Here is an 18,155-nt window from a genome sequence, read left to right on the forward strand (position 1 = left end):
TAAAAACAATAAAATAAAATAAAAAATAAAATTCGAAAATAATAAAAAAATAAAATAAATAATAAAATTCGAAAATAATAAAAACAATAAAATAAAATAAAAAATAAAATTCGAAAATAATAAAAAAATAAAATAAATAATAAAATTCGAAAATAATAAAAACAATAAAATAAAATAAAAAATAAAATTCGAAAATAATAAAAAAATAAAATAAATAATAAAATTCGAAAATAATAAAAACAATAAAATAAAATAAAAAATAAAATTCGAAAATAATAAAAAAATAAAATAAATAATAAAATTCGAAAATAATAAAAACAATAAAATAAAATAAAAAATAAAATTCGAAAATAATAAAAAAATAAAATAAATAATAAAATTCGAAAATAATAAAAACAATAAAATAAATAATAAAATTCGAAAATAATAAAAACAATAAAATAAAATAAAAAATAAAATTCGAAAATAATAAAAAAATAAAATAAAAATAAAATTCGAAAATAATGAAAACAATAAAATAAAAAATAAAATTCGAAAATAATGAAAACAATAAAATAAATAATAAAATTCGAAAATAATAAAAACAATAAAATAAATAATAAAATTCGAAAATAATAAAAACAATAAAATAAAATAAAAAATAAAATTCGAAAATAATAAAAAAATAAAATAAAAATAAAATTCGAAAATAATGAAAACAATAAAATAAAAAATAAAATTCGAAAATAATGAAAACAATAAAATAAATAATAAAATTCGAAAATAATAAAAACAATAAAATAAATAATAAAATTCGAAAATAATAAAAACAATAAAATAAAATAAAAAATAAAATTCGAAAATAATAAAAAAATAAAATAAAAATAAAATTCGAAAATAATAAAAAAATAAAATAAAAATAAAATTCGAAAATAATAAAAACAATAAAATAAATAATAAAATTCGAAAATAATAAAAACAATAAAATAAAATAAAAAATAAAATTCGAAAATAATAAAAAAATAAAATAAATAATAAAATTCGAAAATAATAAAAACAATAAAATAAAATAAAAAATAAAATTCGAAAATAATAAAAAAATAAAATAAATAATAAAATTCGAAAATAATAAAAACAATAAAATAAAATAAAAAATAAAATTCGAAAATAATAAAAAAATAAAATAAATAATAAAATTCGAAAATAATAAAAACAATAAAATAAAATAAAAAATAAAATTCGAAAATAATAAAAAAATAAAATAAATAATAAAATTCGAAAATAATAAAAACAATAAAATAAAATAAAAAATAAAATTCGAAAATAATAAAAAAATAAAATAAATAATAAAATTCGAAAATAATAAAAACAATAAAATAAAATAAAAAATAAAATTCGAAAATAATAAAAAAATAAAATAAATAATAAAATTCGAAAATAATAAAAACAATAAAATAAAATAAAAAATAAAATTCGAAAATAATAAAAAAATAAAATAAATAATAAAATTCGAAAATAATAAAAACAATAAAATAAAATAAAAAATAAAATTCGAAAATAATAAAAAAATAAAATAAATAATAAAATTCGAAAATAATAAAAACAATAAAATAAATAATAAAATTCGAAAATAATAAAAACAATAAAATAAAATAAAAAATAAAATTCGAAAATAATAAAAAAATAAAATAAAAATAAAATTCGAAAATAATGAAAACAATAAAATAAAAAATAAAATTCGAAAATAATGAAAACAATAAAATAAATAATAAAATTCGAAAATAATAAAAACAATAAAATAAATAATAAAATTCGAAAATAATAAAAACAATAAAATAAAATAAAAAATAAAATTCGAAAATAATAAAAAAATAAAATAAAAATAAAATTCGAAAATAATGAAAACAATAAAATAAAAAATAAAATTCGAAAATAATGAAAACAATAAAATAAATAATAAAATTCGAAAATAATAAAAACAATAAAATAAATAATAAAATTCGAAAATAATAAAAACAATAAAATAAAATAAAAAATAAAATTCGAAAATAATAAAAAAATAAAATAAAAATAAAATTCGAAAATAATAAAAAAATAAAATAAAAATAAAATTCGAAAATAATAAAAACAATAAAATAAATAATAAAATTCGAAAATAATAAAAACAATAAAATAAAATAAAAAATAAAATTCGAAAATAATAAAAAAATAAAATAAATAATAAAATTCGAAAATAATAAAAACAATAAAATAAAATAAAAAATAAAATTCGAAAATAATAAAAAAATAAAATAAATAATAAAATTCGAAAATAATAAAAACAATAAAATAAAATAAAAAATAAAATTCGAAAATAATAAAAAAATAAAATAAATAATAAAATTCGAAAATAATAAAAACAATAAAATAAAATAAAAAATAAAATTCGAAAATAATAAAAAAATAAAATAAATAATAAAATTCGAAAATAATAAAAACAATAAAATAAAATAAAAAATAAAATTCGAAAATAATAAAAAAATAAAATAAATAATAAAATTCGAAAATAATAAAAACAATAAAATAAAATAAAAAATAAAATTCGAAAATAATAAAAAAATAAAATAAATAATAAAATTCGAAAATAATAAAAACAATAAAATAAAATAAAAAATAAAATTCGAAAATAATAAAAAAATAAAATAAATAATAAAATTCGAAAATAATAAAAACAATAAAATAAAATAAAAAATAAAATTCGAAAATAATAAAAAAATAAAATAAATAATAAAATTCGAAAATAATAAAAACAATAAAATAAATAATAAAATTCGAAAATAATAAAAACAATAAAATAAAATAAAAAATAAAATTCGAAAATAATAAAAAAATAAAATAAAAATAAAATTCGAAAATAATGAAAACAATAAAATAAAAAATAAAATTCGAAAATAATGAAAACAATAAAATAAATAATAAAATTCGAAAATAATAAAAACAATAAAATAAATAATAAAATTCGAAAATAATAAAAACAATAAAATAAAATAAAAAATAAAATTCGAAAATAATAAAAAAATAAAATAAAAATAAAATTCGAAAATAATGAAAACAATAAAATAAAAAATAAAATTCGAAAATAATGAAAACAATAAAATAAAAAATAAAATTCGAAAATAATAAAAACAATAAAATAAATAATAAAATTCGAAAATAATAAAAACAATAAAATAAAATAAAAAATAAAATTCGAAAATAATAAAAAAATAAAATAAAAATAAAATTCGAAAATAATAAAAAAATAAAATAAAAATAAAATTCGAAAATAATAAAAACAATAAAATAAATAATAAAATTCGAAAATAATAAAAACAATAAAATAAAATAAAAAATAAAATTCGAAAATAATAAAAAAATAAAATAAATAATAAAATTCGAAAATAATAAAAACAATAAAATAAAATAAAAAATAAAATTCGAAAATAATAAAAAAATAAAATAAATAATAAAATTCGAAAATAATAAAAACAATAAAATAAAATAAAAAATAAAATTCGAAAATAATAAAAAAATAAAATAAATAATAAAATTCGAAAATAATAAAAACAATAAAATAAAATAAAAAATAAAATTCGAAAATAATAAAAAAATAAAATAAATAATAAAATTCGAAAATAATAAAAACAATAAAATAAAATAAAAAATAAAATTCGAAAATAATAAAAAAATAAAATAAATAATAAAATTCGAAAATAATAAAAACAATAAAATAAAATAAAAAATAAAATTCGAAAATAATAAAAAAATAAAATAAATAATAAAATTCGAAAATAATAAAAACAATAAAATAAAATAAAAAATAAAATTCGAAAATAATAAAAAAATAAAATAAATAATAAAATTCGAAAATAATAAAAACAATAAAATAAAATAAAAAATAAAATTCGAAAATAATAAAAAAATAAAATAAATAATAAAATTCGAAAATAATAAAAACAATAAAATAAAATAAAAAATAAAATTCGAAAATAATAAAAAAATAAAATAAATAATAAAATTCGAAAATAATAAAAACAATAAAATAAATAATAAAATTCGAAAATAATAAAAACAATAAAATAAAATAAAAAATAAAATTCGAAAATAATAAAAAAATAAAATAAAAATAAAATTCGAAAATAATGAAAACAATAAAATAAAAAATAAAATTCGAAAATAATGAAAACAATAAAATAAATAATAAAATTCGAAAATAATAAAAACAATAAAATAAAATAAAAAATAAAATTCGAAAATAATAAAAAAATAAAATAAATAATAAAATTCGAAAATAATAAAAACAATAAAATAAAATAAAAATAAAATTCGAAAATAATAAAAACAATAAAATAAATAATAAAATTCGAAAATAATAAAAACAATAAAATAAAATAAAAAATAAAATTCGAAAATAATAAAAAAATAAAATAAATAATAAAATTCGAAAATAATAAAAACAATAAAATAAATAATAAAATTCGAAAATAGTAAAAACAATAAAATAAAATAAAAATAAAATTCGAAAATAATAAAAACAATAGAATAAAATAAATAATAAAATTCGAAAATAATGAAAACAATAAAATTCGAAAATAATAAAAACAATAAAATAAATAATAAAATTCGAAAATAATAAAAACAATAAAATAAAATAAATAATAAAATTCGAAAATAATAAAAACAATAAAATAAAATAAAAAATAAAATTCGATAATAATAAAAACAATAAAATAAAATAAATAATAAAATTCGAAAATAATAAAAACAATAAAATAAAATAAAAAATAAAATTCGAAAATAATAAAAACAATAAAATAAAATAAAAATAAAATTCGAAAATAATGAAAACAATAAAATAAAATAAAAATAAAATTCGAAAATAATAAAAACAAAAACATAAAATAAAAATAAAATTCGAAAATAATAAAAACAATAAAATAAAATAAAAAATAAAATTCGAAAAAAATAAAAACAAAAAAATAAAATAAAAAATAAAAATAAGATAATATACAAAAAATTAAAAACATTAAAATAAATTTATTAAAATAATAATTAATATTCACTGAGACACGAAAATGCGAATTAAGATAAACTCAGTATGAAGGTATCTTCAACAAGAAGAATGTTGGCGATGTGTGTCCGTAATTTGAATCATGTAAGTTGTTTAAAATAATGTCTTTTGTCAATGTTTTTTGAAGAATTTATCTGGTGAGTAAGCTACTAAAAATGCAATAAATACATAATTTGTTGACTTGTTAGTTGTACATGAAACAATTTTGTAATAATTTCCTTTTGAAATGTAATAAACTACCAACTGAGGAAACTTGACTTTTGGAACTTTGAAAACAATTATATTACAACTATATTATATGCTCGAAAAAAGCATTCATTGAGCTTGAACTTTATTACCGTTATATAAAAATAGACATTTTTTCAATGAAAATTTTTTAATAGAAAACTTATATATATACATACATATATATATATATATATATATATATATATATATATATATATATATATATATATATATATATATAAGAACAAGATTATTATTCTTTATAGAAATAAAATCAGATTTATTTTTATTTTATAGCATTTACTTTAGTTCTGATATTTACTTTTTCATGCGTTATAATTGTTTGAACATTTAATCCAGTCTTGCAAAACCTCCAGCCATTTTTTTAAGTTGGGCGATACAACAGTCTAAAGACAAACTTATAAAAACTGGATAGGTGGCGAGTGGTCGCGCATTTTGAAAATCTGGGTAGTTATTTTTGTGTATGTCCGTTCGAAGCGTTGAGTGAAATTCAAAATGCGCGACCACGCGTCACCTATCCGGCTTCATAAAAACCCTGCAGTTAACAACATCACGTGGACTCTTCATCGAACTATCTTCCACTACATCATGTCGAGGAGAAAAAAAAGATTGATAAAGGAGTCTTACTCCGAAATATATTTCTTTAAAAATAAACACTCGTTTATTTTATAAAAAAAAAATCGCGTTGCAGTTTTGGCTTCAAATGTATTTATACATGTTTTATTCTTCAAATTTCACTCAACGCTTTGAACGGATATACACAAAAATAACTAGCAATATATATATATATATATATATATATATATATATATATATATATATATGTATATATATATACATATATATGTATATATATATATATATATATATGTATATATATATATACATATATATGTATATATATATATACATATATATGTATATATATATGTATATATATATATATATATATATATATATATATATATATATATATATATATATATATATACCTGTTGCACAGCACACGGTAAACTCCTTAACTAATAAGCCGATCGTTATTCTAAAAAACTTGAAAGCTTTCATTTGTCTATATTCTTTAGCCCCGTAAAAATTGCTAATGCAATAATCAATAAAAATCAAAATAATTATCACAGGAATCACCAATCAATGTGCATATTGTTTTTGATGATCCACAACAAATTTTTGAATATTTGGTTCCATATTTGATAGAAAAAGTCTTAGATTCGTTGTCTAAATTCATCCATTCGGTTTCTGTTTTTGGTTAAAATATTGTTTCCAACGCTAAATCCTTTCTCCACTAAATGTGATGATGTGAAGGCAATTAAAAGTATTATATATTCTCGGCAACACTGTAAATAAAATATATTTTCGGTAAACTCTACGAATTAAGGAGTGTGTTCACTCAAATTCGAATAGAACAAAAAAAATTGATAAAATACTATTCGTGGCGGACCATTAAAACCGTTTCATAACATGACCTTCGTTAAGCAGACCCGTTCGATCGGAAATTACGTCATACATGTAAGTGTAATCGAAACATACCAAAAAGTTAAGATGCAATACGGAATGATACCTTTTTTAAGTTTTTTAAAACTCCAAAGATTTCATTTAAAAAAGAAACCAATTGAGATGTGAAAGCGAAATTCAATTATATTTGTTTCCTCTTCAGATCCACGCACCCACACACGTGCAAACACATACACACAAATATACGCATACACATAAACACACGCAAATACATATAAACACACACACGAAAATACATATACATACACATAAACACACACATACACGCAAACATATACACGTAAACACATACACGCATACACACATTCACACATACATCTACATACATACGCATACACACAAGCACACATACACACGCATACACGCAGACACACATACACATATACACGCATATACACAAACATACTCCTAACATCATGCCTTTTCACTCAGACGAGGCTAAAGAATATAGACAAATGAAAGCTTTCAAATTTTTTACAATATTTTTACGTCTTTTTCTCATTCTTATTGATATCATATATTAGAAGTTGATCAATACTCACCATTAACTCGAAGGCAATTAACGTCTGAGTGTTTTTAACCTCATCCAAGTCAATCATTTCATACGTCAGATCGTATTTTATGTTAACAATGTCAGTGCTGTTGCGAACGGGACGCGCATATTTCGAATATCTTTTGAGTAAATCGTCAATCAATTTGCTTTCCACTGCAATGAAAAGAAAACAACGTTTTTTTTTTTTGTTTTTGTTTTATTGGGTTTTCCACTTTTCTTTGTGTGGATTAGACCAGGGTTTCCCAACCTTTTATGGAAAACGCTCTCCTAAATTACTCATATACCTACTACCGCCCACCTCCCCCCATGCATCCTTACATGATAATGGTAGTAGTAGTAATGGCAGGACATAATTGAGGTGAAAATAAATCATTGAATATTCATGATAGTTTATTCGACAAAATTATGCAATGTCGATCAAATAGAAACAGTAACAACTATAAATCAATAAAAATTTCCAATCAATAATCAATAAAAATTGCTAATACAATAATCAATAAAAATTACTAATACAATAATCAATAAACATTGTTAATACAATAATCAATAAAAATTTCCAATCAATAATCAATAAAAATTGCTAATACAATAATCAATAAAAATGCTAATACAATAATCAATAAAAATTGCTAATACAATAATCAATAAAAATTGCTAATACAATAATCAATAAAAATTGCTAATACAATAATCAATAAAAATTGCTAATACAATAATTAATAAAAATTGCTAATGCAATAATCAATAAAAATTGCTAATACAATAATCAATAAAAATCAAAATAATAATCACAGGAATCACCAATCATTGTGCATATTGTTTTTGATGATCCACAACAAATTTTGGAATATTTGGTTCCATATTTGATAGAAAAAGTCTTAGATCACCAGGTGTCTCTACATCCATTCGGTTTCTGTTTTTGGTTAAAATATTGTTTGCAGCGCTAAATCCTTTCTCCACTAAATGTGATGATTGGAAGGCAATCAAAATATAGCTTCACATCATTTCCATAATTGTGCAAACTTAACACTGCAATATAACCATATTTAATTCGTGGTTTTTTCAACGATTATCTTCAATTCTCCGTCACATTGTAATTCAATTCTTGTTCTACTTTACACGTAAAGGAATTTTTAGTTCAATTAAATCTTGAAATCATTTCTTAATGTCATCATTCAGTTGTTGTTGTAAGTGTCCACCATCGACTCATTAGATTATCATCTGTGAATACATATGAAATGTGAAATGCTTTTCATGGTTGAAACAATATGTCGAGCAACGCCTAGTAATGTTACTATAAACTCTCAGTTTTTCACTGCCCCCTAGAGCAGGCATGTCAAACATGCGGCCCGGCCCACAAGAAGCAGAATTGCAACCCCACAGACAATTTTAAGCAACTTGGAAAAATCAAGGAGAAAAACGAAAAGATCACAATAAGATGTGAATTCGAAAAGTAGTCAAAATTTCTTATCTATCCTCGCTTTCGGAAAGTCTTTTTTGATACTGAGCCCACATATCGGAAGCTTACAACGTCACAAGCACAACTGTCACGACTTCGCATTACTTCCCTTAGTTTCCCTTTCTTATGCAGGGTTCCTTTCTTAGCCTACACCGACTTCCGGGGTGTCATTCATTTCCTTTTCTCCTGCACGCCAACATGCTGTCCCAGCGTCCACTCCCACCTCGACGTTCTGCGCCGACGGTGTACGTCTGTCTTTTCTTTCTTTCTTTTTTTTTTTTTTTTTTTGGTATTTATTTCTCTGAGGGCCCACTAAAGCTAAATTACCAGTGATAAGACAAAAACTTGTCCCTTCGAAAAATTAAATCTTCTGCTAGTTGTGAGTTTTGTAAAATTAAGTTTTGTTGCAATTAAAATTATAAATGGTTTCTGTTCACAAAGTTGAATTCATTTTTTATTAATAAATATTTTAGGCATTAATCAGAGAAATAGCAGCAACAACGACAGTAAAGAAAGCAATTCCATTCACAATATTATTTTTTTTTTCAATTCAAAATTCTAATTGTTTTTATATTTTTAATTCATTGCATTTATTTTAGTTTTAATTTTTTTCTTTTGTTTTTAAATTTTAAATTCGTTTTTATTGAAAGTTAATAAAAAGTTATTTCGTTACATTGGTTTTGTTAGATTTGTTTTATCTTTTTTCGACTCGCACCCATGAAAACTGACAAAAAAATAATTTTGCAAAACCCACAACCAACAGAAAATTCAATTTTTCGAAGGGACAAACTTTTTGCTTTATCACCTGTAAATTACCTTCAATGGGTCTCAAAGAAAAAAATAGCTTCTTTTTTTTTTTTTTTTTTTTTTACTTTCAATTTCTTCACATCGTTATTTGGATTCACATTTTCGTTTCTTGGACTTTTAAGCTTTTCCAGCTTCTCTCTCTTACCCACTTGTCACACTGTCACTGTATTTCTCTTTTTCCTTTCCTTTTCAGTTTTTACCTTCTTCTATTTTCAATAATTCTGTCGATAAGCAAATTGTCTTCATCAAGTGATAAATCGAAAAAATGTTGTGCCCGTGACGTTCTAAACCTCTGCTTGATTGTTTCAATGTAAAGAATAACTTTGCCAAAGCAAAGATAGATGAGAAATTTGAACTATTCTTCGAACACACCTCTTATTCTGTATTTGGACCCTATATCTATATTGCTTTTGTACTATTGTGTACTTTCTATTAAAATTGACTTTTATAACTAAAAATATGAATCGGCTAATACTGTGCAGAGGTCAGGTTCCTTTGTGATAACTGCTTATATTGATATTTTATTTTTTTTTGTGTTTGATTATATTTTGACTTTTTAATTTTCCAGATTGCACATCGTTTTTAAAATGGCTAGTGATTCTGCGACTAAAAAAGGTAAATGAAGAAGGGCGAGTGTTTCAAGAAAAATGGGAACTACAGTATTTTTGCACAGAAGTGAATGGAAATATACATTGTTTAATTTGTAATAACCATATTTCTACGCCGAAGGCGTATAACCTGCAAAGACATTATGAAACGAATCATCTGTTTACAATAAATGCGTGTTTCAAAGCAACAGTTGAAAGCTGAATCATTAAGATTTGAACAGTTTTCAATTGTAATTGATGAGAGTGTCAATATCACTGAGATAGCACAGCTTGCGGTCTTGATCAGGGCCTGTGAAAATAAATGTAACATTTATGAAGAACTGATTGAACTAATCCCTGTGCATGACACTACAACAAGCCAGGACGTCTTTAAGAACGTTGAACGGGTTCTACATGAATTTGATTTGGATTTGAGCAAGCTTGTATGCTTGTCTACTGACGATGCAGCGAATATGGTTGGCAGACATAATGGTGTTGCTGCCAAGTTACAAACAAAAATAAAGAATTTACATCCGGATTTATCATTTCCACATTTCCAATGTATTATTCATCAACAAAATTTGTGTTCAAAGATTTTAAAATTGGATCATGTGATGAGTTTAGTCATAAAGATAGTGAACTATATCAGAAACCGTTCTCTCAACCAACGTCAATTCAACCAGTTGTTAGAAGATATGGATAATCAGTTCACCAATGTTCCATTCTACACAGGTGTACGCTGGTTGTCATGTCACAAAGTGTTGAAAAGATTTTATTTGTTAAGACAAGAAATAATCTTCTTTTTTTTTAGATGAAAGTGGAAAAACTGATGAAATGAAAGATGAAAGTTGGCTCCAGGATCTGGTTTTTGCCGTGGACATTACAGCACAATTAAACGATCTCAATTTGAAATTACAAGATAAAAACAAGCTCATCACTCAGTTGTATGATGCCGTCAAATGCTTCATTACAAAGTTGAGATTATGGAAGTCACAAGTCTCAAATGAAAATATAATTCATTTTCCTACGTGCAAAAAAAGAGCTAAAAATTAGTACTAATACTAAGTCAGTACTAAGTTTTGCTAAGTATGACAATCACCTGAAATCATTGTCAAAGGAGTTTCAAAAACGATTTCGTCATTGCTCATATTTTGAGCAAGTGTTTGCATTATTTACAGCGCCGTTTACTTTTGATGTTACTAAGGCAGACGAAAGCCCACAAATGGAACTGTTAGAAATGCAGTTAGATTCTTTACTCAGAGCAAAGTATTTTAAAGTGGGAATACCCGATTTCTTTTCATACTTTTAGGTTTATAAATTTCAGAAAGTTTGTCACACGGATTGTGGCAATGTTTAGTTCCACCTATTTGTGCGAACAATTATTTTCCTTCATGAAATTAATAAAGACTTCTCAGAGAACTAGGTTGACTGACAAACACTTATCTTCTCTTGTAAAGCTTGGAAATACACAGAAACTTCAGCCAGACATACCAAAGCTTGTCAAGAACAAGAGGTGTCAAACCTCAGGACAAAACACGAAACATGTTTGAGTACTTGATAATAAATGTTCATTTTGAATTATTATAATTTATGTGCATTGCATTTGTTGCATTCAAATCCATGTTGGCTGTGTATGTTTCTTTTTAAATTTTCGTCATATCGAAATAAAGAACAGATTTATATGTCATGCTTATTTCCTTTGTTATATTCTTTTGTAAAACTGCAAGTACTTTTAACTTGCATTCTTGAATATGGCTAAACTATTGCATGTTTCTAAATTACCGGTAAAAGAAACATATTCAGCAATGATTTTTATTTAACCACTTTGATTAATATTGTAGGGGTGCCAACACAAACTGATTCTTGTGGCTCCGAGGGGCTCTGAGTTTAACATGTCTGATGATCTTTTGACCATCACCCACCTGAAGTCTTGTAACGCCCCTGTTATATCCACATATTCTGCCTCACAGACGTAATTTAAAAAATATAGCAGAGACTTGCTAGCACATGTTTTCTTAATTTAAGCCAGTCTAAAATAAGGGACAGAAATGTGTCCCCGAGTGGGAGGCATCTCGTTAGGCCCTCAAACGACGACGACCAATCAAATTACAAGAAACCTGTTGCTAGGAAGAAGAGTCATTGTGAGGGAAGGAAGGAAGAAAATTGTTAAAAAAACGTTGCAATAGTTTTTGTTTTGTTTTGTTTTTGTTTGTTTGTTTCTTGTTTTTTTTGGGGGGGGTCGAGCAGGAAGCCGAGAAAACACAGATGGAGATTCCTGCCAACATAGCAGTGAATTTCGCTTTTCACTAAAAAGCGAGCCTGCCACTCCTAAATCGTGGGAAGGGCAAATTTAATTAAGAGTTCATCTTTTCGGTGAAAAGGGAATAGCGCAAACTGAAGCTTCAAAAGAGGACGCCATTATTTCCTTCATTAATTCAACCCCACCACATGTGTCAGAAACGAGCCATCCTTGACGATAAACATAAGGTACGTCCAGTTTTAAAAAAATAACAACAATAAGAAGGGAAACGCTTTCATCATTAAAATTTAATTCTTCATGTTTTCATAAAAAATATAAAAATAAAAATAATTCATGTTTTCATAAAAAATATAAAAATAAAAATAATGCTATTATTACCAATCGTGTGCTGCGAAAGACTCACTAACCAACTTCTCCGAAGTGCATAGACATCGTTGTGTTCTGTTTTATTTTTAAGCATTAATAAATGCGTATTGTTTTTGTTTTGCTTTGTTTTTGTTGTTGTTTGGTTGTTGTTGGTTTTTTGTTTTGTTTTTTTTATTTTTTGTTTGTTTGTTTGTTTTGTTTTGTTGTTTTGTCTAATGATTACAATCAGGATTCGGTTCTGAGGTTCGGGAACTCGCTCGACAACAGCACGTTTCTGCCCTCTTCTTTTCCAATCGACCACACCTGACCTCTCGCCTCCAATGTCACACCGCACAATCTGAACGTCAGCAACACGAAATACTTTAAGAGAAGATTTTCACGACTCTTTTCTTTATGTGCCTTCCAGGGAATTTTCCCCAGCTTTTATATCTAGGAAGAGACAGGAAAAAATAGCTTCTCCCATCATGCTCTGCCTTCCCAAGATGCCCTTCGTGTATATAAATGAGCTAGCCATCCTTTTCTTCTTCTTTCCAAAAGAGCGATGCAGATATGCCCGGTACGTCTTTTCCTCACCCCCCCCCCTTTCGCTTATACGCCACACGCCCCCTGATCTTCGAGATCAATAAGACACTTCATAATCCTTCATCCAAGCAGACCTCCTTTTCTCACGTTGAGGCCTCTGGTGGACAACTTCTTGGAGGTTGATGTTTTCAGATTCACTACAGACATTCTCGTCCAGTTGTAAAGAACCACAATGTGGGGCTAAGTCGAATTGGGGTGCATCGTTAGCTTCTTGATGGATCTTGACTTCCTCCTCTTCACTGCCATCACTGCACACCGGCAGGTTTACACAACGCAGGTCTAGGATATGACGGGGAACGCCATTCACCGTCACGTTTTCTTCGACTGCATTCCCGTTACGATCCCCCTCCCCCAGCGAGTGGTAAATTTTGCATTGGTGGGCTTCACCCACACCTCCTCACCTACTTTAATGGTAGCTTCTTCGCCCTCAATTCCTACCGTTTTGTTGCACGGATGCCGCCACTTATATGCGAAGATGGCTCTATGAGGCACAGTTGTCTCATCTTGTCTGGTTTTCGGTGAGATGTTATACCAAAACACCCCCTCCATGGGTGAAATGTTGCTTTTTTCTGCAGCAGCCTTGATGGTGCGATGATTCCTCTCCACTATTCCATTGCCACTCGGCCGATACGCTGCCCTAAAAAATTGCCTTACTCCCCACTTATCACACACCCCTTTAAAGGCTTCTGATCGGAAAGCGGGGCCATTGTCCATTAACAGTTCCTCAACTGGCCCTCTCTCCAAAAATATTTCTTCGGTGACCCCTCCGATCACCCATGCAGCTTCTGCTCTGATCTCTGTCCAGATGGCAAACTTCCCCGGTCCACAGTCGACCATCGACAGATACAGCTTATGGCGATAATGAGTCACATCAATGGCTAATCACTTCCAGTCCTCTGCAACGTGTAACTCTCCTGCTTCATGTCTGGACGGTCCGGAGTCTATCGATTGGCACTCATGACAGTGCTCCACTACCTCCCTGGCCTCCTCCTCGGTAGTTTCCGGGTAAACCTCTCTTACCAGGAATAACGTCTGTTCTAGACCAAAGTGGTGCATTTCATGTAACTTTTTAACTTCATCCCCTGCACAGTATACCGAGGCAACTGCCTTTTCCTCTTGCAGCTAGGCCTTCTTTGCCCGTGTCATCGAATCCGCCTTGTTCTTTTCCGATGGGATCAGCACTACAGATACCCTCAATTGGAATTCCGCTATCAAATCTGCGAGTGCTCCAAACCTGCGCTTGATCAGCATTTTTGCAGCACCTCTGGTCCTTACTCTCTTTTCGCCAGTCACTGCCGACCTGATCCATGAAACTACCGTTGCGAATCGGATTTGATTTCAATTATTTTCAATCCCCACTTCAGGGCCAGATTGATTCCTTTCATAGCGGCCGCCAGTTCGGCTACGTTGATATGGGAATAGTGGTTTTTCTTTCTTAGCCACACCGCATCTTCAACAGTTACACCTCCCATCTCTAATACGACGCCCAATGCTAGGCTGCCGGCATCGCACCAAATCACCCTCGCGTCTCCGCCGCTGACGTACCATTCCCTCTTCACTGGGTTTTCTTTCGTCACTCTCGCGATGATTTCTTGTAGCATGTTCATGACCTCCTTCGTCACATGGCCCTCCTAGCCGTCAGTGCCCGTTTGTCGTTTAATAAAGCTGCACGCTATTCTGAGCCATCCGGCAATAGGATAGTGTCCCTCCAGTTTCCCGCAGACCGAGAAGAGTTCTCGTTTTGGATATGTCAGTTCCGACTTCGGATATTGCATTCCCTCGTCTAAAGACAAGGCTTCCTTTACCATCTTGGCATACTTTCAACCCCAACGCTGTTCCTCCATCAAGGGACTCCGCCGGTTTTGCAGTCAATCCATACCTCTCGACATGGCCTCTCACTTTCTTCGCTATCACCTCTGCTTCCTCCACGAGAATGTCGTCAATGTACAAACTATTGGACTTGTCCACTGTACAGTCTTTACTCAGCACCTTCTTCAGCACGGCAGTCATAATTTTGGGGGCTGAGCTCAGCCCAGAGCCTAACCTCGTCAGGCAATACATCTTCCCCTTGTACCGGACCAATTGATGTTGCCAGAGTTTTTTTATCTACATAGATGTGGAGATAAACTGACTTCAGGTCGACAATCTTAGTGGCCCGCTCCATCCTCCTCCATTTTCTCATAACCTCTTCACATACGTCAATCCTCCTTTCTTTGTTTTATTTTACTTCAGTTGAAGTTCTCAGAAATCAAGGGGCCCACGACCTAAGGCTAACACTAGTGTGGCAGGCTACGCATGTGTTTAATTCTCTGAAATCCAGTACCGGTCTAACTTTGTTCTTGGTGGGTTGAACAACCGACATTAATGGTAGAACTCCTTTTTCTTCCCCTGTCCACGGTTTCAGAATTCCCTCTTCTATCCACCTCTCCACTTCTTCCTCGAATCCTCTTCTTATTTCTCCTCGTAGTAGCTTACTTTGTTTCGTATTTCCGGAGGCCTGGAGATCCATTTCCATTCCTCCGTCCACCTCTCGCCATCGAACCTCGTCAGGAAATCCTCGTCCTCGATGCAGCAAGCCCCCGGTTCTGATGTTTCTAACATCTTCCACTCCTGCCATTCCTACTGCGCCGAGGCGTCCGAAAGTTACTTCCCCCCCCCCTCAACGCAGTGCCCCCCCTCCAGTTGGTTGATCACACTTACACTTAAAACCACATCAACATCACCGACCAGACGATCCAACACCAGAGGGTGTTTGTTTGTTTTTTCGTTGTTGTTTTGTTGTTTTGCTTTTTGGGTCTTTCTTTTTTTGTTTGTTTGTTTGTTTGTTTTTTTTTTTTTTTTGTTAAGTCTTATTCGTGTTTCTTTGTCCTTGAACGTTTTCCAACAATTATTGCCATCTCGTAGAAGGAAGATTATATAATTAACTCTTTTCTTGTTGGCAACACAAGTCTTATTGGCGTATACCGAAGGGAAACTTCTGTGTTTATAAAACACAGAACCTAACCCTAACCCTAACCCTAACCCTGGTGGGCGGTACGGACTTCGCTGGGAAATCCCATATTAGACTCTCAACATTGCATTCCAGTTTCCATGTGTTCAGTCGTCTTTTTACTTTCATGTTTGTCTTCATTCTTAAGATTGAAATTTGACAATAACAAACCGTTTCGTATAGTACAACTATTTCCAACTGGAATAAACATGAAACCACGTGTTTTTATAAAACTTTAATGTGGGCATGGGATGAAAAAAGTGCATAATTATTTTGTTTGGTTAAAGATGAGATGCGTTCGTGTTTATTGATTTTTTAAATTTTGGATTTGGATTTGGAAAACATATTTGTATTTTCAAAATATACAAGTTGTTCGATATTTAGGGTTACAACTTTCTATTATTATCTATATTTAATAAATCTTCATGAATTTTTATCATTTTTTCAGTTGTATATGGATAAAGTTTAATTTGAAAAATACTTTTGACAATATGCCCCAGTATTTACCGAAACAAATTGCCATTGCAAACCTATTCAAATCAAGAATGTCTGCAGAAGACATTGCGAAGAACGTAAATGTGAAATGAATGTTTGCGTGGAGAACACTAAAACGTTTCCAATCAACTGGTGAGATCGATAGATTTGGTTTATTTTGGAGAGTAACGTCTCGGCTTCCAACAATTTGGAGGTTCTGAAGAAGAAATTAAGTGAGGAATTCGTTAAAATCCTACAAAAAATCATTCGTGACTCGTGTAAAACGTTCACGTTTGCAGCAGGTTATTGATGCACAAGGTGGTTACATTGAATAAATATAAGATATTTTGAATCTGGTGATACTCTTGTATATACGTTTGGGTGATGTGTATTGTTTCATTTGTTTAATAAATATGGGCAAAAAAGAACTTTGTAACGTTAACAGCCTTTATATGCATATATAAGGTCCGTAAAGAATAAAATATCTACCAAGTGTCTGCAATCAAATTATGGTTGAGAACACCTGATGTAGATCTCTTGTACGTGAGTTTTTTTTTATTTTTTTTGGGGGGGGGCTATAGATAGTGAACAAATACAGATTCCTGTGAGGCATATTAGAAAAATTAATGAATTTATGTTTTAAGAATGTAATCAACTTACTGTGACCAGTTACCGAGCTGGATAATGTCCACACGAAAATGGCCGAAAATAGAATCAGCCAGGACGTCGACATTTTTTAAATCTAAAATTAGAAGAAAGCATTTTAATCAGACAGAATAAGTGAAAGTAAATGCAACGATTTGTTTTATTAAATAAATAAACTAATAAAATAAGTCAATAAACTAAATTTTAAAAAATACGGACGGTTCAACAATTGAGGGCACATCTCTCAGTTATGGTCTTTGGTGTGGTTTCACCTGTATCGACTACATCATGGCACCTCACATCTTCGAAGTCGACTTGAAAGTCCACCAACGTGTACCTGGATGTGCTGAACAGTTTAGTGATCCACTGGTGCAATCAGATGGCCGTTGGGTGTGACATAAGGACTTGGCGCCGACTCACACGTCCAAAGAGACCCGGGCTTGGCTTCAGAAGGGGTGCTACGGGTTTGTACCCTTTTATCACTGCCTCCCCTTCCCCCCGACCTGAACCTGCTGTACTACTCCCTTTGGTCATACGTTGAGAACATCACCAACATGACCTCCCGCAAGACTTAAGCCAGCCTGAT

At 28.0% G+C, this 18,155-nt stretch overlaps 1 protein-coding gene and 1 long non-coding RNA gene across 3 annotated transcripts in view; one reads left to right on the forward strand and one right to left on the reverse strand.

Annotated features, from left to right (window-relative positions):
• Nucleotides 1-17,659, reverse strand: part of LOC145279214 (neuronal acetylcholine receptor subunit alpha-9-like) — a 75,020-nt gene extending 57,361 nt beyond the window's left edge. The window contains exons 1-2 of one of the 2 annotated variants that reach the window (XM_080130707.1): nucleotides 17,585-17,659; nucleotides 7,390-7,553 (exon numbers count right to left, since the gene is read on the reverse strand). In XM_080130707.1, coding sequence (XP_079986833.1) covers nucleotides 7,390-7,553; nucleotides 17,585-17,657 — 237 coding nt within the window. In that variant the 5' untranslated portion in view covers nucleotides 17,658-17,659. Of the gene's footprint in view, nucleotides 1-7,389; nucleotides 7,554-8,192; nucleotides 8,331-17,584 lie in introns of those variants that run through there. The other variant, XM_080130708.1, reaches the window with a different exon arrangement.
• Nucleotides 9,015-11,942, forward strand: LOC145279240 (uncharacterized). Its single transcript, XR_013868397.1, has 2 exons — nucleotides 9,015-9,104; nucleotides 10,235-11,942. It is a non-coding gene; the product is annotated as an uncharacterized LOC145279240 (long non-coding RNA).
• Nucleotides 17,660-18,155: the final 496 nt, after the last annotated feature.

This window comes from Euprymna scolopes, chromosome 1 (assembly GCF_053919585.1).
Source record: "Euprymna scolopes isolate OS-2025 chromosome 1, ASM5391958v1, whole genome shotgun sequence".
Classification (NCBI taxonomy): Eukaryota; Metazoa; Mollusca; class Cephalopoda; order Sepiida; family Sepiolidae; genus Euprymna; species Euprymna scolopes.